The following is a 24037-nucleotide window of genomic DNA, read 5'->3' as shown; positions in this document are numbered from 1 at the left end:
TGTTTTGATGTTGATCTTTCTAAGTGTTTTTCTATTTCAAGAAAGTAAGTAAGTAAGTACGAAAGAAACCCAGAGAGTGGAGACAGTGCTGAGGACAGGCCCCAGATGTGATAATTAGTAGAAAGCCTTGACACCTGCTCACATAAGCAGGACTCTTATTTCAAGTAAAGAGTTGCAGGCTGTTGGATGTGTCCTCTCTGAATCTGAGTTAACTATGGCCTCTGTGAGAGTAGCTGTTCGAGTCCGCCCGCTGAACAAAAGGTTAACATCTGTTTTTAGTTTGTCCAAATTTTTGAAATGAGTGCTTCAATATTTTTGACACAGTTTAGTTCACATCTCCGCTTTCCACAGAGAAAAGCAGCTGTCGTCCAAGGGCATAATTCATGTGAATGGGAGCACCACGACCATTCAAAAGGTATTTCCTTTTTTAAAATCACAGAATAAAAACTGCATTTCATGAACTGCTGATGTCTGTAGGTATTTGGTTTGTTTACATTGTAGCCCTCACATATTCGAGGGGAGCAGTTAAAAGACGGAGTGAAGGCCTTTTCATTTGACTTTGCATATGATTCAACTGACAAACAAAGCCCCACATATGCAACTCAAGAGAAGGTATCTGCAGTCTAATTGTTTTTGCTTAATGCATCAAAATGTCTTGTCTTACACAATGTTTTTTATTTTATTTTTTAAAAAAGACTAACCATTTCCTCTACTGATGTAGATTTTTCTTGACTTGGGGTCGGATGTATTGAAAGCTGCACTTGAAGGCTTCAATGCCTGTCTGTTTGCATATGGTCAAACTGGCTCTGGAAAGTCATTCACCATGATGGGCCACAATGTAAGTAAAGCCCATGAGGTTTTGTTTTACCATTTATAGTGTATTGACATTCTTAAATCATTTCCAACTTAAATGCGTGGTCCAAGAGATCAAAATATTGTTAATATAATATGATTGCATACCACAAATATCCTCTATCGTGCTCATGACAATTCAGGTGTTTAAGACAAATCTTGTAATTGTTGCAAGTTGTACTGAATAATGTTAAATTGTATTTAAAATGTAACCAGGATGTGAGCCCAGTCGTAAATCAATTTGCATATAGGAGATGGTGCATATCTGGATTTAGAGTTACAACACAATGAAATATTAAATGCATTTAAATCACCAAAAATCATAATTCCATATGTCAAATACACTCTAGATGTAGAGCTTGCATGGCAGAACACCAAAGGAGTTTATTCTCCTCGCCACATCAGAAACTGACTGATCGCCTCATCAGACATCCCACCCCTTCTCTCCATTTATCTCCATGTTTCTCCCCACTAATCAGAAAATGTGATGAGGGCAGCAACCCATGGCATTTCTACCATTACCATGCAGCGCAATTGAAATTTCACATTACCACGAGGTGTCTGCTTGTCTACCAGGAGGCTTGTGCAAGGTCATCAGCAGAGCTGCTGTCAACATCCCAGATAATTATATATGCCTGTTAATGCTTACTATCTGCTACTTTGTAATTAAAACAAGAGGACATGCAGCTCAAAGTGGAATTGCTTTTATGCTTCAGTAATTCCATATCAGATGAGCTGCTGTTTGTGTTGTTTCACTAGTCTGTGCATGTGCTGAGTAGCGGTCACACTCTCAAATGAATGGAACATAATGGGAGTAATTGTCATTTAAAAGTACACTATTTATAACGCTGTCATTTTGTTATAAGAGCTTAATGTGCCACTTTCTCCCTGTTTTCCCCCAAATGTCAGGAAGATAAAGGTTTGATTCCACGGATCTGTGAAGGCTTGTTCAAGGAGATATCTCACAGAAGCAAGAGTGATTCTGTGTCATTTCGTACAGAGGTCAGGTAAAGAACAATTATACAGAAAAAACCCTAAAGTCTTATATTTATGATAACTGCCACAAAGTGCTGCAGACGTTCATGTCTTATTTTATTGTTTTCATTATTAATTTTGACTCCAACCACCCAAAAGGAACAAACACATTTAGCTGACGGAGACTTTAGTAGAAAGGATGACAAAGCAAGTCTGAAGTTAAAGCATTGTTAGATTAATGAGTTTTTACAGTTTGTGGTTCCGTTTTTGTGTTGTTTTGTATAACATAAGTCTACGCACACAACTTGGCTCATGATACTTGGTCAGTTGCTAAAATAAGTGTTCATGTTTTAAGGTCATAACCCCACAGCTTGTCGGAAATAGAATTTCAGCTGTAGCTCTGCTTTCTTCTGAAACCAATGATATTTTTTTTTTCCCTTCATGATGTTAAATCATCACACATTTTGCATTCTGCAGTGTTTCATATGTAACTAGCTTCATAACCCCCCCAATATTGTAATTGTAATAAAAGCAGCTATGCTTGTAGTCATTGAAAAACCATATAATGTTGTAATCAACAAGAAAACACCCTGCCTGTCTGCATCCACATATTTGTTTTTTTTAAATCAGCCACTCAAAATTGTAATTTTGCTTATTATACACACCGCCATGGTATTGATTGTGTGCTTTATCTATTCAAAGTCAATGCCAGAACAATAATGTGCCTTTAACCCCACTCCTGTTTTGTTAGTAAGTGATTTTCAACACATTTTGTTTTCACCTGGTGCTGTGCCATTTGCAAAACAATACTGAGACTTTTTTTTTTTTTTTTTTAAACCTTGATTTTGTATTTGTCTTGGCACCAGCTATTTAGAGATCTATAACGAACGCGTGCAGGACCTTCTCAAGAAGAGAACGACATCACCAAAGGGTGGAGGATTGAGGGTGAGGGAGCACCCGAGAGACGGGCCCTATGTTGAGAGTAAGCATCCATTTAAAAACCTCGGCCGAGTTTTATTTGAAATGCAGACAAAGTAACATGATAAAGTAAACCTTGTGTTCAGATCTGATGAAACACTCGATACATAACTACAGTGACATGGAGGACTTGATCATGATCGGCAATGCCAACCGCACAACGGCCTGTACGAGCATGAATGACCTCAGCAGCCGCTCTCATGCCATCTTTACCATCCACTTCACGCAGGTGAACTGCTGCGTTCAGATGTTCTCCTTGCTGTCATGTTGTCAGTTTGAAAAGGTGTAAATGTGTTTTTTTTTTTTTTTTAGCATAAATTCAGGAGCTCTAATGGTCCCCATGCTTCAGTTGTATCAAGTGATCAAACCCAAATTCACAAACCAGTTTGCCTCATTGGGCTTTACCATCTGTAACAGGAAGTAAAATGGATTGCGACTCAGGAAGAGGAGTTTCTTTTGTAAACTGTGTATTCCTCTCCAAGAGAGATGTTGCCTATACTAAACAAAGATGATCAATGCCACAGGCTTGGTTTGACACGGATATGCCACGTGAGACGTTGAGTAAGATCCACCTGGTGGACCTGGCAGGCAGTGAGAGAGCGGATGCCACACAGACCACAGGCACCAGGCTGAAGGAAGGTGCCAACATCAACAAATCCCTGGTCACTCTGAGCAGTGTGATCTCAGCGCTGGGTAAATGACAGTTTTTGACACATCTATATCCAGTAATATGATTGTAGGCATTTTGATATCCTCCACTGAGGAGTTGCTACTCAGCATCTACTTCAGCATTTGCCAATCCTGGTCCTCGGGGACCCCCTCCATGTTTTAGACGTTGCACTGCTCCAACACACCTGATTCAAATGAATGGGTTGTTATCAGGCTTTTGTAGAGCTTGACAACGAGCTGACCATTCGAATCAGGTGTGTTGGAGCAGGGCAACATCTAAAACATGCAGGACCAGGATTGGGAAATGCTGATCTACTTCAATATAAGACACAAATGTGTCTTTTCCAGTTTTATTACACTTTACGTTTTATATTTGCAGTTTCATGTTTGGTCCCATTCAAAATCTATAATTTGGTGAAAAATCTACTCTGATTAAAAACGACTTGAATGAACTCACTTCTAAACTGGTGCGAGCTATTTTAATTTAATTTTATACTGCATAGTGACCTTTCTGCTCCCCAAAAAAGGATCTACTGAGCTTAGGGACAAAGCATTCCATGTCTTGCAAGGATTGTCCAGTTTTTCTGAGTTGATGTTTTCTTTCTGCATGACTCCCCAGCTGACCTTAACATAGGAGGACAGTCGACAAAGATGAAGCAGGTCTTCATTCCTTACAGAGACTCTGTGCTGACATGGCTGCTTAAAGACAGCCTGGGTGGAAACTCTATAACGACCATGGTAGCAAGTATGTACTTTTAAAGAATTTTCTGGCTGTTTCAGACACTGTTTTGTCTGTTCTTGAAAACATATTGATCACAAAGAACATAATTTTCACTGAATGTTTTCCCGCCATAATCAATATGTGTGTATTTGTCCCTGGCAGCAGTTTCTCCTGCTCATGTGAACTACGGGGAGACACTGAGCACTCTGCGCTACGCCAGCCGAGCTAAAAACATCGTGAACTCTCCAACAGTGAATGAGGACGACAGCGTGAAGGTTATCCGAGAGCTGCAGGCTGAGGTTACAAGGCTCCACAGGCTACTAGAAGAAGCTAATCAGGTCCTGCATGTTTTTACTGTAATATATGTATGTTGACCGCCTTTGATGCAAAGGTCATATTGTAAGTTTGGACTGTCTCTTGCAACTCTAGGTCAAGAGTGGCGAGCCGTCTTCCCCTGTGAAAGTAGCAGAGGAGCTGCATCAGAACGAGGCAAAGGTGAGGCATACTAAATCAACTAGAGAAGACGAGTGTATTGAGGCATTCTCTCTAATAATACACCTTGTTTCCTCCAGGTTCTTGCATTGACCAAGGAATGGACCAGCAAATGGAGTGAAACTCAGAATATTCTGCAGGTACAATTATTATAACTGCCTCACACAAAACATAGATTTGCTTGAACATTTCTGAATAAATATAATATAATTCAGTATAGCAATAACATACATTTTTCATTTTCAATACCAAAATACATGGTTTTGGTGAATTATGTAGAAGGATGCAATTTAAAGCTTGTATTAAATGATTTAAACAACAGAAAATGGATTCACACTGAGAAGAGTGTGTTAAGATTTCATTAATTTTAACATTAACAGTTGGAAGCAGAAGTTTGGACAGACATTGCTGCTTGCAGTAAATACATCCTGCCACCTGGTGTCACTGCATGCCTTGTGAATAGGCACAGGCAGCCTGGAAATGGTAATTAGAGCAGAGTCAACCTGGCATTTAATTTAATTTTCCATCTATTAAGATTTAAATGGCATCCAAAAGCCAAGGTCATATAATGATCGTAAAGTTACGATATGACAGTATTCGAGGATTGTTACAAAGACGGACAGCACAGACATGACTTCTCCTTCAAATCAGAATGGTTTCTGACAGGGTGGCAGTCTCCTCACAACAAAATAATGCCACTGTTTGCCAGCAGAGTTTACACTGAACACTTTTCCTCCGTTGACTTTGTGCCCATCCTCCCAAATAACACCAAATGTCATTTGTTTGGGACTCATCGTGTTCAGCCAAGCAGCCTGTTGCATTATGCATTGAGCTGTGAAACGAGCCAGTCGTGAAGAGTGGAGTAACTTTTTCTGTTACATGCCAGCAGTGTATTGTCTCCATCATTTTTTTACTTGGGTTTAAAGTTGGGCTTGGAAATAGAAACTGTACTTTTTTGCAAATCACAAAGGCTTCAGGATGTAGACCTGGGGTTTATAATTTAATGGCTTCAGTAATGGTAAATAATATATTTAAGTATAAAGTAGATGATACTTTGATGGTATCTTATATAGCAGTGTTCACGTTTCTTTGTATTTAATTTAAATCTATAACACGGTGAATACTGAAATGAACCTTAAACATTATCGGATATCAGAACAAAATGCAATCCTTTTTTTTCTTGAAGCCCTAGCTTAGTGTTGTTTAGCAGCCTATAGGTGATTTAAAAATATTAAGCTAAACATGCAGGAATTTTAAACGCACTGTACGCGATTATTAGTTCATATGTGCATGAAGGGCAATTAACATTCTTCTGTGTGGGGTGGTTGGCAGGTGACCTTTAAATGGCTTGACAGCCCTTTATTCATGACACTGTATTGGAACTCATTAGCAGCTGTCATTGCTCCTAATTAAGAGGTCTTGATTATTGACATATGGCACTTTTGTTTCTGACTCTCTGGCATATTAATTAAAGGCACTATATTGTGAATCTGTTTGCATGTTCAAGCACTGATGATTCTTTTGCATCTCTACTGGCACAGCTAACAGATGTGCCTTATTTAGATCTGTGCCCTTCACATGTAAACACACCTGTTTTGATGTGTGATGCAATAGTGACATGTGAGTGAAAAGGTCACAGTACTGGTGACCACCAGACGCACACCAGTGAGTGTTTGATGAATGACTCTATGGATTTGACATTTTGTCTTCATGTGCATTTGCTTTTGTCTGCATGGAAGAAAAAATGCTGCAGAGACTTTACACGTGGAGTCTATGAATCGCAAAGTATTACAGAAGCACATCCTGTCCCAATTTTAAATTGGCCATTCAAAATTCTGTACCTGTTCTGGCATACAAATGCCGACATTACTGAAGAAACATAATAATAGATCTCTTTTTTTTTGTTGTTGTTTAAATTGATGGTTATTATATAATCTAAACTCCGTATGGTTATTATAAAAATTGCAGTCTCTAGTCACTTTTTTTTTTTTTTAAATTGGGTCCTCTTCTCCAGCTCTTTCACATTTTGTCTTTCGTTTGGTTAATTCTGTCGCTGTGCACTAGATAAAATGTTGTGCTTTTGCTGCGAGGAGACGAGCTGACCAAGAGCAGTGTAAACAGAATTTTGAATTCTGTATTCAAAGCAGATTTAGAATGTAAAGTTATTCATCGTCAGCTTCCCAGATTGGTTACAGGGCATGTGGGGAAGAGAAAGTAATTAATATGTGATGGATTTCAGCGCAGCCTTTTACAGTCGGAGGCAGAAACAGATTGAGGAAAACGAAAAAGGCAAGAAGGTGATGAAGTGAAAGATCTTCTGCAGGGTTTATACGGCATATGTACTGAACATGTACCAACACACACAGAGATTCGTGTCCATGTGTGGATTTGTGTACTCCTCCCACATCATGCTGAAACTCTGCATCTCAGTCAGATAAAATGAACCACAGTGTTTCTTTGATCAACATTGTGCATTGAGCACAAAGGCACAACTTAAGCTCTGAATTCTCTGAGGCTTGATCTGTTTAATGTCGATCTACTGTCAGCAGTTGCATGTAGCATTTTTTTCTTGACTTTTACATCTTTTTGGCCACATTTCGTTGATTCTTCACATGCCAGCAGATCCTGGCTCTAAAATGGGTTTATTTTTCTAATTTATTAAATTAGCTTTGTGAGCATGTCTTAAGTTCTGTTTGTACATACAAGGACTAAAATCAACAGTACACATTCTTCAACAAATGACCGATGCAAATTATAAGCATATACATTGTCCACATGTGCAAAATGATCATTAACAGACATGAGTTTCATGTAGCAAAGGTAATGGACTATGACAGTCTGAATCCTCCTTTTAATCATGAGTTGCATGCTGATGGCTGGAGTGTATTCATCTTATAACCAAAACACTCAAGTGGTTGGATAAGGTCCTGCCTTAACATGCAGTACACGCAAAGCATAACATGAAGTGCAGAGTATGTAAGTGGAAAATTGTGTAATATCTAGTCATCACCAACAAAAAGCAGCCCCCACCCCCGGTATGTGCTTGTCTGCTTTGTTGGCAAGTTGCAGCTTGACAAGGCTGGTGGGCAGACAGGAAAGAATCAATGTCTGACCCAGTATGGCAGTGCTCTGAAATGCATATTAACCACTTCAGAAACATGTACTGTCAAAATGCTGAGAAAAATCCATAAAAGTCTGTCCAACCACAGATGACTGCTTTATAGCAAGTCTAAACGCTGCAATTCTGGCTGCTGGTGTAGTTTGCAGTTAATTACAGTATGTTCACCCACTGCCTCCATCTACAAGGCAGGCTTTTCTTTGTCTTTATAGCGCGCACACACACTGGCTGACTGACAGTGTGGGTGTGGTGAGGATCAACTTATTTTTTATTTATTTTTTTGCAATGTGTGAATATGAGGATAAAATAGGAACTCATTTGTTCCTGGTGTCTGAGGAAAGTGACACAGTGCATTAATCCACCAGGCTGCTTCTCACCTCTAATGAAGTCTGAAGAATCCCTTTTAATTAAGTATTGGGACCGGGGTCGATACCTCTCCTCCTTCATTAGAAAAAGGGATTTCTCCCATCTCACAATGAGTGAGGTTATGCCGCCGGTGGACACATCTCTCACTCCTAAGTCTAATCTATATGAAACTGAGCAGCAGCAGGAGGTTGAAAGAGCTGGGATCTAGTTTATGCAGAGTGTTGGTTCGGAATCCCCCAGAATGTGAAATTTTCTGCTCTGCCTCTTGGGAGGTACTTAAGATAATCCATGGCAATGCGAGGCATTAGTCCACTAGCTTAACAGAAAAAGACTTTTGATAGGGCCTCAACTTGGGTAGACTACAGGTTATTGCCCACAGAGAAAAATATTACCCCACGAGTTAAGGTCGTCTTTGTCGCTTAATTCAGCATGTTGTTGAAAATGTGACTCTCCTGTTTTTATTCGTCAGGCTTAACTCGTACCTTCTTTTTTTTTTCTTCTCCGTCAAGTTAGGAAATAAGTGACATTTTTTAAACAAAGTTGAATGAATATAACTTTTAGAATGACAAGCATGCTGGAAGGTGGTGTGACTCATGCTTTTTATTTCCTCAGCAACTATTGTTGGAGGAAGTAAAGCAGTTCACGGAGTGAATCTGAGGTTTAAGGGTCACTTTCTAACTGGCTTTCAAAGATTAAATGCATTGATCTATACCACTTATATCACATTGCCTTGAGTTGTAACACCTTTTTGCAGGGATTTCTGGACAAGCAGAATGTTTTTAATTTGTCTACATTTTGAGTTGTCTAAATGTATTTGTGGCTTTACAGAATAGCAATGGTCTGTGTAAAATATGGACTTTTTTTATCATTTATCTGCTGAAAATTGGCATTTATAGCAACATTTAACCACATTTTTCATCATGAGAGAGAAACTTATTTCTTTCTTTGTTTATGTTCAATAATAATAATAATAATAATAATAATAATAATAATAATAATAATAATAATAATAATAATAATAATAATCTGTAGTGCCTATTGAAAAGCTGCAGTTTTACATTGAAACTACTATGACCCTCCACACCATTCTCTTGATCACGTTGTGAAGTTTTTATGTAAAGTTGACATACTTTACAAGCTGGGGTTGTTTTTAATGGCAACATATTGTGTTGATAGCTGTGTATCAGTAAAGGCAATGGTGCATGGGATGTAACCCACAAGTGTGGGTGGGTGGTGGTGGCACTGCTTCCGTTTCCCTCACTGAACACAATGAACAGTTTGACTCTCGCCATGAAAACCTGAATGATTAATGGCGTCTCTGTAGCCGTTAGCCACTCTACTGCTTCATGGCGACACATGGTTGGCGCCACAACGCCACTGTTCTGTGTGGCCTTCAGGGAAGGAGGAGCAGTCGTAAAGAATTCAGTTTTCTGCTGGTTGCCATTAAATGTCTGTCACCGTCATTTTTATGGTGTTCCAGCCACAGTCAATTGAAAGTGTTTTTTTTTGTTTTTGGGTTTTTTTACCCACTTACTGAATATTCTCTTGTGACTTCCAGGGAGAGGCTGTGGTTCTGAGGAAGGAGGGAAGTAGAGTGATTCTGGACTGCCAGTTACCTCATCTAATAGGCATTGAGAAAGATCTACTTGGCAGTGGCATCATCCTCTATTATTTGAAAGTAAATACGGCATTTTCACTGGACAATTCACAAATTATCTACCATTTAAAAAAAAAAACGAGCTGTGGTCAAGAGTTGCTCTGGTTAGTTGCTGTTGATACCAACTTGTGTACAAAATAAATACTTGTTTAATGTCCTTTGAATCATTGTAGGAGGGGAGATCACGGGTTGGGAGTGACAAAGCATCATGCAGTCAGGATATTGGTGAGTCAAGGTTACAACAGTATCCAGCTGCTGTGTTGTACATTGGAATTAAAGTCTTTTTTTGTGTCTTTAATTGTATTGTAGTGCTTCATGGGCCCGGGCTCCTCAGTGAACATTGTGTGCTTGAGAACCATGCTGATGCCGTGACTCTGATCCCTCAGGACGGCGCACTGTGTTCAGTCAATGGCTCTGTGGTCACCAGCCCCTGCCAGCTGACTCAGGGTAAGCGTCTGTGCAAGGATAATTCGCTCGTGATATTCTTTAATGAACGTGGAACGGGAAGAGTCATCTGTAATAATTTCCCTTTTCATTCACATTTTTTCACCAGTGGGGTACCAATTACACTTCCATTTATTGCCAATGAAGTTATGAGATCACTGCATCACATCTGCAAATGAAATCCACTTTATGTTGCCGTCTCTCCCACAGCAGCGTACCCTAACATGAGTGGATTGTGAACACGGCTCTCCACAGGGCAGATGCCATTTCTCTTACTAAACATTTTGAAGGGCGAGAGGCCCCAGACAAAGCTCCAGACAAAGCCCCAGGCCCTTCATTTAATTGGCAGATGGACTTGATAGGGCCGACAGGTTTGAAGTGGGCCACATCATTAACCTTTCAAAGGACAGAGCCAAGCCGAGCTGAAACTCATGCCCCCCTGAGCCGGCCCCGCTTGCCGGAGCTGGGATCTTTCCCTTCTTGCCGCTTTGCTTTCCAAAGATAAAAACTCCATACAGAGCCAGACAGTGAAGTGTCTGGCTACGCTAGTCTCTTTATAACCATTTCAATTTATCCAATATCCCCTTCAGAAATGGCTGCATCTGAAGCTATTTTCTTGAACAAATGATAGTAATTTTCAGTCCAAAAGCAGCTGGAATCCATCACAGGCTGCCCTCTCAGGTGCTTTGTCACTCGTCAAAAGTCATTAGTAGAAGCAAGATTAGTATTTGCTGTTCTGAGAGAGGAGTTGGAAAATGGAGAGGAGAACCTCACGGAAATCCGTGGATATAGCAAATATGAGCTTGAGTCTGATATATAAACCCTAATATCACTCCAGTTATGTAGCTTTACAAGACTTCAAAAGGTTTCCTTGGACCAATTTCTCTGGTAAATCATCCTCCTGGTTCAGGTCACTACCAGTCATACTGGGGAATTTTGTTCCTCAATGCAAGTCTCGGTACCTCGGTACAGAAGGATGGTGTAAACCCATTTTGTTAAGTTTCCCCAAGTTCAGTGCAGACTAGGCTAACTGAAAACCCATGATGGCAGGAACATTCTCAAAGCTTAAGTATTTTGCACCTTAATTATAAAAGAATTACTTTCCTACTTTTTTACTGTCACTTACATCTATTATTTGAATCATTTTCATAGACTTGTAGTTAAAACACAAACAAAACAAATGATAAACAATTGGAATTTAAAAAAACTGTGTAACCTCTTGGATTAAGTCCAAAAAGCAGCCCTTTCATATTGGAATATACTGGATATTTACATATTAAAAACATATGTAGCATAGGTTACAGGCCTGAATAAGGAGTAAATAAATAAAGGACAAAATTAAATTAAATTAAATAGCCCAACAAGTATTACAGTATTAAACCATGTTTAATCTGAGGGTGGCTACTAACATTCACAAGGCATATTCAAATATGTTTCAACAAATAATTTGCATGGGGGACATGGCATCACCATTGCCACCTATTTATATGGCACACATTCTAGTTGAAAAATGTTATCATAGCACCACTAACTAACTGGTTTACTGTCTTGGGGGAAAAGAAATAACTCAGACAACAATCATTTAAGACGAAGGCTAGACCTCACTGCGAAACCAACAGTAGATGTATGCATTGCAGTCACTCTGTTTGAGAAAATGAAAGAATTATCACGAGAATGAAAGTACAGCACAGAGCGGCTGGATGAAAAGAGAGATCATTAAAATAAGTGATGCGTCCTGGAATTTAAAAATAATTATTCAAAGTCTGATTTGAACTGAAACTACCACTAAGCACAACTTTGCTCCCTCTAATAGAATAAGAGCGAGGGGGGTTTCCTCCTCTTGCTCCATTTCCCTGGTGCCTGTGCTCACAGTGTGATGCATAATTCAGTGGTTGCTGCAGGATTTATACCAAACCGTAAATATGATTGTGATTTGCCACTTTTTTCACACATTACCTCTTGGGTTTTCTCCAGGTAGCATCGTGCAGCTTGGACATGGAACCATACTGAGGTTTAATCACCCAAGTGAAGCTGCTCAGCTCAGAGAGAAACGCCAGGTACAGACAGTCAAACAATCACAGAGGAGCTCGATCATGTTCTCATACTGTTCTGCTGTTTTTGTAAAACCAAGTCAGTGTCGTGCACTTTGTTTCCATCATCTGAAATCCTTCAAAACACAACCAGAAAAGGGGGCCTACTGCCCACTTTTCATCTACCACTGGTCCACTGGAGACTCATATTGACTGGCTCACAAAGAAAGCTGCAGACAAGCGCATCATGAACACTTTCTTCACAATGTTGTTCAGTCTTTGACCTCGGAGAGATGGCCAGGTGCAGCGGCTTTCAAAACCAGCTGCTTTTCATCCATCTTGCAACAGCCCCCTCTTGGCTTTCATTCACTTGTATTGTATTTGTTTTGTTTTTTTTAAACGAGCATTGTGTGAATACACACAGTCGTGAAGAAACTATGACCAGTATTTCTTTAGTATTTTTCAGCTTTTGGATTTATAAGTCTAAGTTGGTGTTTACATGGCAAATTACTTTTTTTTTTTTTAACTTTTTTTCCCCACAAACATTGTATTTTTACTGGCCTAGTCATCTGTATCTACAGAGTTGACAATATGATGCCACCTCAACAATGAACAGCCTTCATGTGAATATTCTTCCCTCTAGACTTGTTTTTACATCAAATTACACATAAAATGATAGTAGTGATAGTATCTACAGTATATGGCATAAATGCTGGTTTGCCAGTGTCCTGGTTCCACAGTTGGGGACTATTAAATGCAAAGTAGATAAGCGACTTGATAAATCATTGATAATGACGGCTTATGATACTACTGCTATAATACTTGGTGTAGTTTTAAGTAAAAGTCATTGTAGGATGTCAAAGAATGGCTATACAATTACAAAAAAGCACAGCCTCTCTGCTGTGGTTCTTTGACATTGATTCTCACAAAGATCCATTGGCTTCATCTGAAAACTGAATGTTTCCACATGTAAATGTTGAGTAACATCAACGTCCTCATTATGGATTATTTTAAATGGCTTTTATCTGCGATTCACTTCCGGCACAGTTTCATCTGTGCTTCACCGACAGGAGAAAAGGATCACCACTGGATGTACCATTTCAGTGATACTCTTTGCCCTGGCAATGATGACATGCTGGTCAAGTCCGCTCAGCCCGAGTGCAGAAGCCCCAAAACCAATTCAAGAATCTGTCAGCCCCAGGATGCAGATGGATCCTTCAGGGCTTGGAGAGGCTAACTATTGGGCTTGGATGCGCTTCAAGCCGGCAAAATCCAGGTCCCTAGTCCTGAAGAGAGGGAAGGTGACTGATCGGTTCCTCTTCTCCCAAGGAGGTATAACATACCATTAGTCACAGAAGTGAAACCTCTGCAAGAAACTCCAACAAGACCAGTTGCCTACAGATGCAACTCCTTAAGATCTAAAATCCCAGATGACAGGAGCTTCACAGACATTCCCCTCAGGTTTAGAGTGAAAATATGGAGACACTTTTCATCCAAACTATAAAAACTCTGTGGAACTAGAAGAATTGGCCAGGTGGCGAGTTACAGCTGCACTGTTTCCAGCCAGCATAAATGGGCATTTTATTTTAGGAATGTGTAATTTTATGCTGTTCATTCTCATTTTTGGAAACCTTTATAATTCAGATGAGAATTTGACAAATGTTGCCAAAGTCCTTCAGTCTCCCCTTTTTAAATTCTGTTAGCACCGATGTACAACATACTACAATGAAACCATTTTTTAATTGCAAATTTAGCATTGGCAGCTGTCACTCATTACTTTTCATTTCACAGCATGGTCTCATTCTGTTGTCTGCAGAGCGGGCTGCTGTCTGACTTCAGCTTGTCATTGACTGACCTGTCCAAATCGACCGAGAATCTGTCCAAGGTGATGCTGCAAAACCCAGGGTGAGGCTAGTGCAGACGTGTGCACTGTGATTTTATTACCACTATTATCATTGAAAGATTATATGTCCCCATAGGAAAACTATTTCAGTGAGTAAAACATGGCCAATATTTGTTCTCATGACAGTAAACACCTCAACAACACAGGACAGATCTCAACATCCTCACATCACATCAGTCTGCAGTAGTAGTAGTTAAATTTCTAATCATAATATAATTTATTGTTACAACAATGGAGTCCGTTTGAAAGTCAAGATCCGTCCACTTCATTAAATCACATGTCTATGCTGAAAGAGACCTTATATCTCAACAGGTAGACTGATGGATATGCTGAAAGGAAAAAACATACTGCACGGTACACAAGTACTATGGCCTACCAAACTGTGAAAAACATTATGCTAATGGGCATCTTTATACCCTGCCTGCCACTGCTTTGGAACTGTGACAGGCCATTGATTTGTTGACCTGTCACTTTGTGTCCAAGTGTTCATTGAATTAGTGCCCAAAATCCAATTCACTCCCTAGTGATTTCCCATCTTCTGAATAAGTAGTGAGCAATTTGAAAACACAACTATAATCTGAGTGGAAAACCTTAATGCTTTATATCCTGTGGAGCTCTCTTCACATGTAATATCATTAACAATGCTGCAGCCCCCAAAAGTATGGCTTTGGATCAGGAGGCTTTTTAGGCTTTTTAGCAGCAGCTGCTTCTAAGGACTTTTTAAACCGGAAGTCTATTTTCACTGCATTCGGTCATTACTGATCAGATGTGATGGGTCACATACCTACAAATGTCTTGCATTTGAACATGACTGTCAAATAACACACATGCACGCGTCATCAATTAAAAAAGAAAATTATAGATTTTTTTGAAATGAGATGTAGATCAGATATGCCATTTCATTCATATAACATGGCCAAACTAGACATATATCTATTCTAGGAAGACACACTGAGATGACACAGGTCTGATATGAATACTGGAATTGACGTTTGGATTTCGGTGTGTGTGCCTAGTAATCTGAACATCTGCTGCTCATCCATTCTAGCTTATTTGTCTAGTATACAACTGAACAATCAACACAGTTTTCTGATGCTACAAATGGCTTTCTGCAACAAGCCAGTGGCATAGAAGCTCCATGGTGTCATTGCAGTCCCCTGTTTATAGCTGATGATATAATTAAGGGGATTTTCAAACACTTGTCATTGCTGTGGACTGATGATAATCAGCCATTCTTGGGGCAATTTTCTGCTTTGCCTACCCAGTTGCAACACTCTGGCTTTTAGTGCATTGCCTGCAACCCTGTTATTCAGGTATCAGAGGTTGAATTCTGGTGTTTGCATAGAGGATTATTGCAAGGTTGCTAATGGCTGGTTGTTACACAGGTAAAAAGCTGAAAGTGGCATTTTAGGAAACAGTTGGGAATCGGTGATGGACATGGAATGAGTTTGATTGTAGTCTGTAGGAATTAATGGCAGCACAGCACAAAAACACTGTTAGAATTGCTGAACATGTGCCATAAAATATTAAATTATGCCATTCAGCTATTATTGATGTCTTGAACTATTTGCCTTGAACCGTTTTTGGTTCAGTATTGGTTCCATTTCTTGTTTTAATTAATTAATTAATTAATTAATTAATTAATTTCACCCTTGTTCAATGTGTTGTTCCCATGGCATCTATTTCCTTGTAGCATGCACAGATCTTAGTTTGCCCAATACTCTTGGAAATGGTACTCGGCAATAAAGCAAATAATTTTAATTCAAAGAGTGGCTGTGGATATCTGTTCAGCGGTGGGAGTGACGCAACATATCAATGAATTGACCCGTAGTTGCCCGTGGGTCTGCTTCAAAGCAACCGCGGCAACCAGCCCGTTCTCAGCTACATCAGACAAGAGTGATGACAGGAAGAGGCTAACTACAGTGACCTGCTGTTACATCATGGGGCCACTTCACATCTGTATATTTATCCACATTTATATGCAAAATTCAGGTGCAGTTATGTCGGCAGAAAACCGATTCCCTCACTTGCCCATGCCTCTAAGCATAATGTGTATACACAGATTCATCAATTCCACTTAAAGTTGCAACAGCACATCAAATCCCAGCAGTCATTAAAGTAAACATTTGTTCATATTTTAAAACGAGAGGGTTCTCAGTTATGATTTATTCAGTCAGTTTACAGTACAGACTGTAGCGGTTTCGTGTTGGTGTAATTATGTTGAGTCACATTAAATATCTCAAAGTTGTATAACAACTTTGGGAAAATTATTAATATTGGTTAAATCTTTATATATCTTTTAGCTTCAAGATGCATACCTGTAGCAGAGACATTTTTTATGTAAATTTTGTTTTTTTTATATGTACATACATACATACATACATACATACATACATACATACATATTATTAGGTGCCTGCTGCTGCAAGGCAAACTAGTCAGAACCCTAGGGTTCTCACTAGATTGCATTGCAGAGCAAGCATCTATTGTAATCCTACGCGTTTATTAGGTGCCTGCAGCCACAAGGCATACTAGTCAGAACCCTAGGGTTCTCACTAGAATGCATTGTGCTGCGAGCACATCTTGTAATCCTGCGCGTTTATTCCGCTTATTATTCCCGCGCCCCGCCAAAAGTTTGGCACGCTACTCCTCCCGCAGTTTTGAGAAAACCCCAACAAAAGTTATATCAAAACGTGCGCCTTGACCGGGAATGGTGTGCTATGACTTTTCTAAGACTTTCGCGTAACCATGGCGACAGAAATCGCGAAAATGTAAAATAATTTCCACTCACACAATAATGGGAAACGACCGTAAACCAAGCCCGATTTGGAGCATCACAGTGTCGTCATACTTTAACGTAGAAACGTGGTTGGAACTTTAAACGAGTCACAAGACTTGGGACTTTTCTGACCTAAGTCAAAGTTTTGATACATGTTACGGTTTTTAAACAATCGCAGTTTACGTTTTGTACTTTTTTTTTACGTTTTCAGATTTTATAATGGGTGTTTGAGTGGTGTGTGGGCGGCAGCTAGAGTGGCCCACTCTAGCGAGATCCAGCAAAATAATCACCAAAAATCTCTAAACAAACTCCTCTCCTGCCCACAATTTTCAACCTACACGGACAATTTTTACATCAAAACGTTGCCATGGGCGTCGTCTATCCCTGTGTGTGTTTTCATGTTCATATGACTTGTAGTTTTTCTTAAAATCACCTCAAAGCGCAGACAACTCCAGTCACACTCTACATTCACTCCCATGTTAAAATGTCTGCTTTTGAGTTCTGGGAAAATCAAGACGAGGGTGATTTTAAAACTGTGATTTCTCTGTCAATTCACGTCCGTTTGTCACCAATTTAAATGTGGGAGTTGCCGAAAGCCTCCTGACGCTCACAAACCAAAAATTTTATCTCTATCATCAACCGTTCTTGAAATATGACCATTTTAAAACATGCTGTTTTCACTGATTTCTCTGCTGGTTTAGGAGAGAAAGAGACAAGCGTGTGTTTGCGTGTGTGTGTGTGCGTGTGTGTAAGGATCAGAGGGGACTTTGGGAGGGGCTTGTCAGTCTCTCTGTATTCTTCCACCCAAAACTATGACGTCTAACTCCTCCCACAGTTTTGAGAAAACCCCCACACATGTTATATCAAAACGTGCGGCTCGACCGGGACTTGTGTGCGATGACTATTTCTAAGCGTTTCAAGTAACCATGGCGACAAAAATCGCAAAAAACTGCCATACAACTTCCACATACACATGAATGGGAAACAGAGGGGCTTGTGAATCTCTCTCCCCCTCTCTCCTTTAAAACTTGGTCTTTTAAAGGGTGACTCCACCAAAAAGTACTTGGATTGGATCCAAATCATATAACTTCCACATGCCGCAAGAACTGCAGGCACCCTCGAAATTTCGGCACGGAATTGCCGATCTAGTTCCGCTTGATATTCTCGCGCCCCGCCAAAAGTTTGCCGCGCTTCTCCTCCCGCAGTTTTGAGAAACCCCCAACACAAGTTATATCAAAACGTGCGCCTTGACCGGGAATCGTGTGCTATGACTTTTCTAAGACTTTCGCGTAACCATGGCGACAGAAATCGCGAAAATGTAAAATAATTTCCACTCACACAATAATGGGAAACCGAAAAAAACAAGCCCACTTTGGAGCATCACAGTGTCGTCATACTTTAACGTAGAAACGTGGTTGGAACTTTAAACGGGTCACAAGACTTGGGACTTTTCTGACCTAATTCAAAGTTTTGATACATGTTACGGTTTTTAAACAATCGCAGTTTACGTTTTGTACTTTTTTTTTATGTTTTCAGATTTTATAATGATTGTGTGAGTGGTGTGTGGGCGGGAGCTAGAGTGGCCCACTCTAGCGAGATCCAGCAAAATAATCACCAAAAATCTCTAAACAAACTCCTCTCCTGCCCACAATTTTCAACCTACACGGACAATTTTTACATCAAAACGTTGCCATGGGCGTCGTCTATCCCTGTGTGTGTTTTCATGTTCATATGACTTGTAGTTTTTCTTAAAATCACCTCAAAGCGCAGACAACTCCAGTCACACTCTACATTCACTCCCATGTTAAAATGTCTGCTTTTGAGTTCTGGGAAAATCAAGACGAGGGTGATTTTAAAACTGTGATTTCTCTGTCAATTCACGTCCGTTTGTCACAAATTTAAATGTGGGAGTTGCCGAAAGCCTCCTGACGCTCACAAACCAAAAATTTTATCTCTATCATCAACCGTTCTTGAAATATGACAATTTTAAAACATGCTGTTTTCTCTGCTTTCTCTGCTGGTTTTGGAGAGATAGAGACAGTCGTGTGTTTGCGTGTGTGTGTGTGTGCGTGTGTGTAAGGAGCAGAGGGGACTTTGGGAGGGGCTTGTCAGTCTCTCTGTATTCTTCCACCCAAAACTTTGACGTCTAACTCCTCCCACAGTTTTGAGAAAACCCCCACACATGTTATATCAAAACGTGCGGCTCGACCGGGACTTGTGTGCGATGACTATTTCTAAGCGTTTCAAGTAACCATGGCGACAAAAATCGCAAAAAACTGCCATATAACTTCCACATACACATGAATGGGAAACAGAGGGGCTTGTGAATCTCTCTCCCCCTCTCTCCTTTAAAACTTGGTCTTTTAAAGGGTGACTCCACCAAAAAGTACTTCCAAGGTGGATTGGATCCAAATCATATAACTTCCACATGCCGCAAGAACTGCAGGCACCCTCGAAATTTCGGCACGGAATTGCCGATCTAGTTATTATTATTATATTCATTCACGACTGTACAACTGGACCCAAGGCAAGTCTAAACTTTTAAGAGCTTCTTGTGGATCAGCTGGTGTTTGAGTCATGCTGCTTTTAATGGCCACCATGGCTCTGGGAATCTGTAGTACGACGACCTTCACAGTATCATCCATCCTGGCCAGAAACCCAAGTACGAACTTCACTATTCGCCTTCAACGACCACCAACAGGCTGTTATTAAGAGCTCCCATTTTCTGAAAGTGTTTTTACACTGGTTAACATCCATCACTCCAGTACAACTTGCCTCCTCCCGCAGGAAGCTTGAGTGCAGCTAGAAAGATCTCATTTTCAAACAGTTTTTTTTGTGTGCGTTTCTCAGGCGAAGAGCGTTTTTAGTCGGCATTAATTCAAATATTTTATTTGGAGTTTCTGAAAACAGACTGGAGACGTTTGAGAGTGTTGTATTGGATCTGGCAAAATGGACGTCTTGTAACATTTGAATAATTAACCTCATACAATTGAAACCATCTGTGTGTGTGCGTGTATGATAACCAGGGGGATGGAAAAGAAGGAGAGGCTCAACCATCAGGAGGTGGCGTGGCAGCAGGTCCAAAAAAGCTTGAACAAACGCAATCAGGACATCAAAAGACTTCCAGAGCAAAACAATGAGGTTACCCAACAACAGAGAGAAGAGGAGATGAAGGGGGCAGAGATGGAAGAGACTGGTAATGAGTAAGTAAGAAGACAAACTGTGCTCCCTGTGGTGATATTAATGAATCCTTTTGTCTGACACTGTAAACCTCTGAGTGATGTGTGCAACAGAAAAAAACAAAAACGTTTTCAAGAAAATTTGGTCAGCGTCTTACGCTGATCCCAGATTTGTGTTTTCCCATTTACTTGTGAGTATAACTACATCATGGCCCGCAGGACATCCTTTGTACTGATCCTCGGGCTCTGCAGAAATCCTTTAAGCATCACTAGGACCTGAACTGCACCCTTCTTGTTGTCAGTTTACTGACAGAAATCATTTTGAGCTGTACTTTTGGGTTTTGCTCCTTCTCCAGGGTGTGCTGGGTTTTGTATGCAAATCCTCACATCAACATGCACAGACTCTATTTAATTTCACAGTTAGTTGAGTGGCGCCGATCCCATGCATCCATTTTGGCTGTTTGCTTTTTAAATCTAATGAAAGGCTTTCAAAAATAATTGAATTTACATTTGAAAACAGAGCTTGGCTGCAAGTATTAGTATAACCACAGCTTTATTGTGCATGTGCCTCCTCTTATTAAGACCTTTTTTTTTTTTTAGCAATAGAATATGAAATTAACGGTCCTCTTTTTTTCAGTCTGATGGATGCACTGGCCGCAGAGAAGTCCAAAGTGCCAAGCAGCTCTACCGCAACAGAGAAGCTCATTACTCCAGTATGTATTCACATTTTGTTTTTTTGTTTGAAAATTAATTTAATCTGTGGGTAGAATTGAACGACTTTTAATAGTTTTTAAGAAATATGGTTTAGCACCCTGTGTATGTAGCCAGACAGTTCCTTCAAGACACTAATTATTTGTAGAATCATTTACTTTTGTTTTTGGGAAAAAAAAAAAAACACAAATCAGTATGAACCTCCCAAAGCCAGGTGCAATAAATACTTTTCCCTTTCCCTTTTTTTTTAATTATGCACATATTTAAACCCTATTACCCTCTACTCTAGGGGTTTCAAAGAAACTACAATCAATTTGTGAAAGCATATTGTGATGAGAGCACTTCAAAATTATATTCTGTTTATTCACATACCTTCACTCCACTTTCATGTGCATGTTATGTATTCAAACATTTATGAATACATTAATAAATGCTCACTTTTTTGGTTGGATGATTGGTTATTTTAGGTCCTGCAACAGCTGTCTTATTTAGGAAAAAATGATTCTGTACAAAACATCAGAGTTTTAATTTCATCTTATTTTTTTTCCTTTTCTCATTCCCCTACACAATGTAAATTAGGCCAAACTTGGAAAACCCCTTGTCCCTCACGCTGATATTGAGTTAGACGGAGACAAAATACAGGATGGAGTAAGCACTAGGGGAGCCCACAATCAGGAGAGGGACTTGTGTCATAAATTAAGGCCAGGGCTGATGTCTGAAAGGCCGTGGAGAAAAGCTCAGACTGGGCTTGGAGTTTCAAGTTATCAGGGAGAGGTTTGGTCAGGGGATGCCAGCCTCCAGCAGACAACTGTCCTGGGCCTGGGTGATGGATGTGGCATGAAGCCAGATGGGAATGCTAACGAGATCCAAGATTTTGTAGCTGACTGCTACGAGAGGAGACTCAGCTCTGGTGGGAGCTCATTAGGCAGTATGTCCCACCTGCAGAGTAGGAGAAGGACTACCTCCACGTCTGTCCTCCCACAGACCAACACTCAATCTCAGATGGACAAAAAGCCTCAAAGCCGTCAGGTGCCTTCCCATCCACCAGAGCAAACAATCTTCGAGGGGCAGTTCTGCAATGGAGAAATTGATGAATTTGGACCTTTGGAGGAGATCGTGGGAGTGTGTTTGACGGAGATGGAGGCAGCCACCGTGCAAAGCTCAGGATTGGGCTCTTTGGTCAGCAGGGTCTCATGGATGGTCCAGGATGCAAGACGTCTCCTCTGGAGCTCTCGCTCAGTATTGCAGCAGATCCGGGAAGAGGGACTACAGCATTTCGGAGCCCGGCATGTCACGTCTCTGGTCAAGAAAAATCATGTAATGTCGCTCCTGAAGAACAGCCAGGTCCTCTCCTTGGTGAAAGGGAGCTTCGTCTTCTCTTTGTGCAAGGATAGTCACACTTTTGCCATAGTGAAAGACCTTCCGCTTATACAGCACATTCACATGGAGATAACTCAACTACTTCAGCCTGAGGTGGCAGCTGAGATTATTCACGGCTGCATTAATCCTGACAACACACAACCCCTAGTCCTAACACCAATGGAAACTTTAGGCAAAGTAGACGAATTCCCTGATGATGATGATGATGATGATGATTTAGAAATCTCCGAAAATATTTGGAAAAGGAGCAAGGATATTGTGGAACTGCCGAAAGTGCAAAACATATCTTTCATAGATGTAAAAAAAGATGAACTGATCACAGACCAAAGGCTAACTCATGTGTATAAAGTCGGAGATCAGGGTTTCAAGAACTCGAGGACGGTGGTGAACACAATGGATGTCCAAATCTTCAGTCAAATCTTGATAGAATTTCCTGACTCCCTTTCAAATCTACAAACTCTTCCATTGCAAGATGTTATAAATGTTTTGAATTCTACCATCACCACCACAGTCATCACCTCTCAAAAGATTTTAGCTCTCTTTTGGCTGAACGTGGCTAAATGTAGCCAACCTCATCCCCGTCCTGCCCTCCTGATCCTGACAGAGAATGGCCTCTACACACTGACCACTGACTTTGGGCCCCTGGTTCTGTTCAGTCATCTCCCATTGCTGCAGCTGAAGGAGGTGCAGATAGGCTTAGCAGGCCAGAGTTTGCGTTTGATGGGCACTACAGAGGAGAGCATCTTGGGTGTCTACACTCACAGCCAGAAGCTTACCAGGGAGCTGTGCCGGGTCATACTTGGTGCCATCTGCCCCAGAGATAACAGGGTCTCCCAACATCCACTGCTCCATGGAGATTTGATGAGGATGTCGCTAGACTGTAAGGTTCATGTTCCTGACCTGCTGATGGATGCTGGTTTTAGGGTTTGCTGCCAGTTTCAGAAGAGACGAGCTGATCTGATTTACCTCCTTCATTGTAACATGGACCAACCTGCAGTTGCGCTGGGACAAGTACAGCTCCTACTGTACATAAGTGTAGGGGTGTGCATCAGTACCACTATGCATCGTAAGGAACTTGCCCAGCTTTTTCTTACCGATACCTATCTTGGTCTGGTGCAGGAAGATGCCGTCTTTCACCCGACTGCAGGCTGTGTCACCACGCAGCCCTACCGTCCCCTATTCCATAACTTGACTCTTCGTCAGCGCTCACATGTGCGCTGCATGCTTCTGCACGATGAAGACGAGCACGGAGTTGTCAGACTGGATGTAATCCTGGGAAATGTGAGGGGCATGGGTCACCCTGAAAGCATGACGGAGGCAGCTACCCCTCCTGCACATGCCTTAAACTCATCTCCGCGTGTAGAAATGTGGAAATTAACTTTCAGTTGCTCCACTGAGGCTGCCTGCCTGATTAATCACTTGTCAAATATCTGATCAAGGACTGAACAGCCACGAATGAACAGCCCAGCTTGAAAACTCACTCACTGAGGGGGCTGTGGAAAAACTGCCTCCCTACAGACTGTTCAAATGACAGCTTCACTGATAACAAAGCCAACTATGACCTACTTTGAAGTTTCACTGTTTATTTGTTTCTCTGTTCTGGTCATTTTCATATTAAAGTACAAGTATTTTAGTTTGTTTTGCAAAAATAAATAAACGGATGGTTATGTCTCGTGTTTTAAATAGAAGGGTCAGCAAACAATTTTTAGGAAATATTTTCGAATGATTTTAGATTTAACCAAACGACTTAAATTGTTTAATTTTGTAATATGTGAGCTCATTG

At 40.6% G+C, this 24037-nt stretch overlaps 1 protein-coding gene across 1 annotated transcript; it reads left to right on the top strand.

The window, feature by feature from the left end:
- The first annotated feature begins 177 nt into the window (after nucleotides 1-177).
- kif16bb (kinesin family member 16Bb) lies at nucleotides 178-24037 on the top strand. The gene is made up of 20 exons (XM_044045293.1): nucleotides 178-261; nucleotides 352-415; nucleotides 502-612; nucleotides 722-838; nucleotides 1762-1859; nucleotides 2694-2809; nucleotides 2892-3034; nucleotides 3330-3498; nucleotides 4094-4219; nucleotides 4358-4533; nucleotides 4625-4690; nucleotides 4768-4827; nucleotides 9730-9849; nucleotides 10002-10053; nucleotides 10138-10275; nucleotides 12247-12329; nucleotides 14119-14207; nucleotides 20011-20187; nucleotides 20801-20876; nucleotides 21454-24037. The coding sequence occupies exons 1-20, from the start codon at nucleotides 215-217 to the stop codon at nucleotides 23686-23688; spliced, it is 4263 nt and encodes a 1420-aa protein (XP_043901228.1). The 5' UTR covers nucleotides 178-214; the 3' UTR covers nucleotides 23689-24037.

Source organism: Solea senegalensis, linkage group LG15 (genome assembly GCF_019176455.1).
Source record: "Solea senegalensis isolate Sse05_10M linkage group LG15, IFAPA_SoseM_1, whole genome shotgun sequence".
Classification (NCBI taxonomy): Eukaryota; Metazoa; Chordata; class Actinopteri; order Pleuronectiformes; family Soleidae; genus Solea; species Solea senegalensis.
This window is presented reverse-complemented; position numbering and strand designations above follow the sequence as displayed.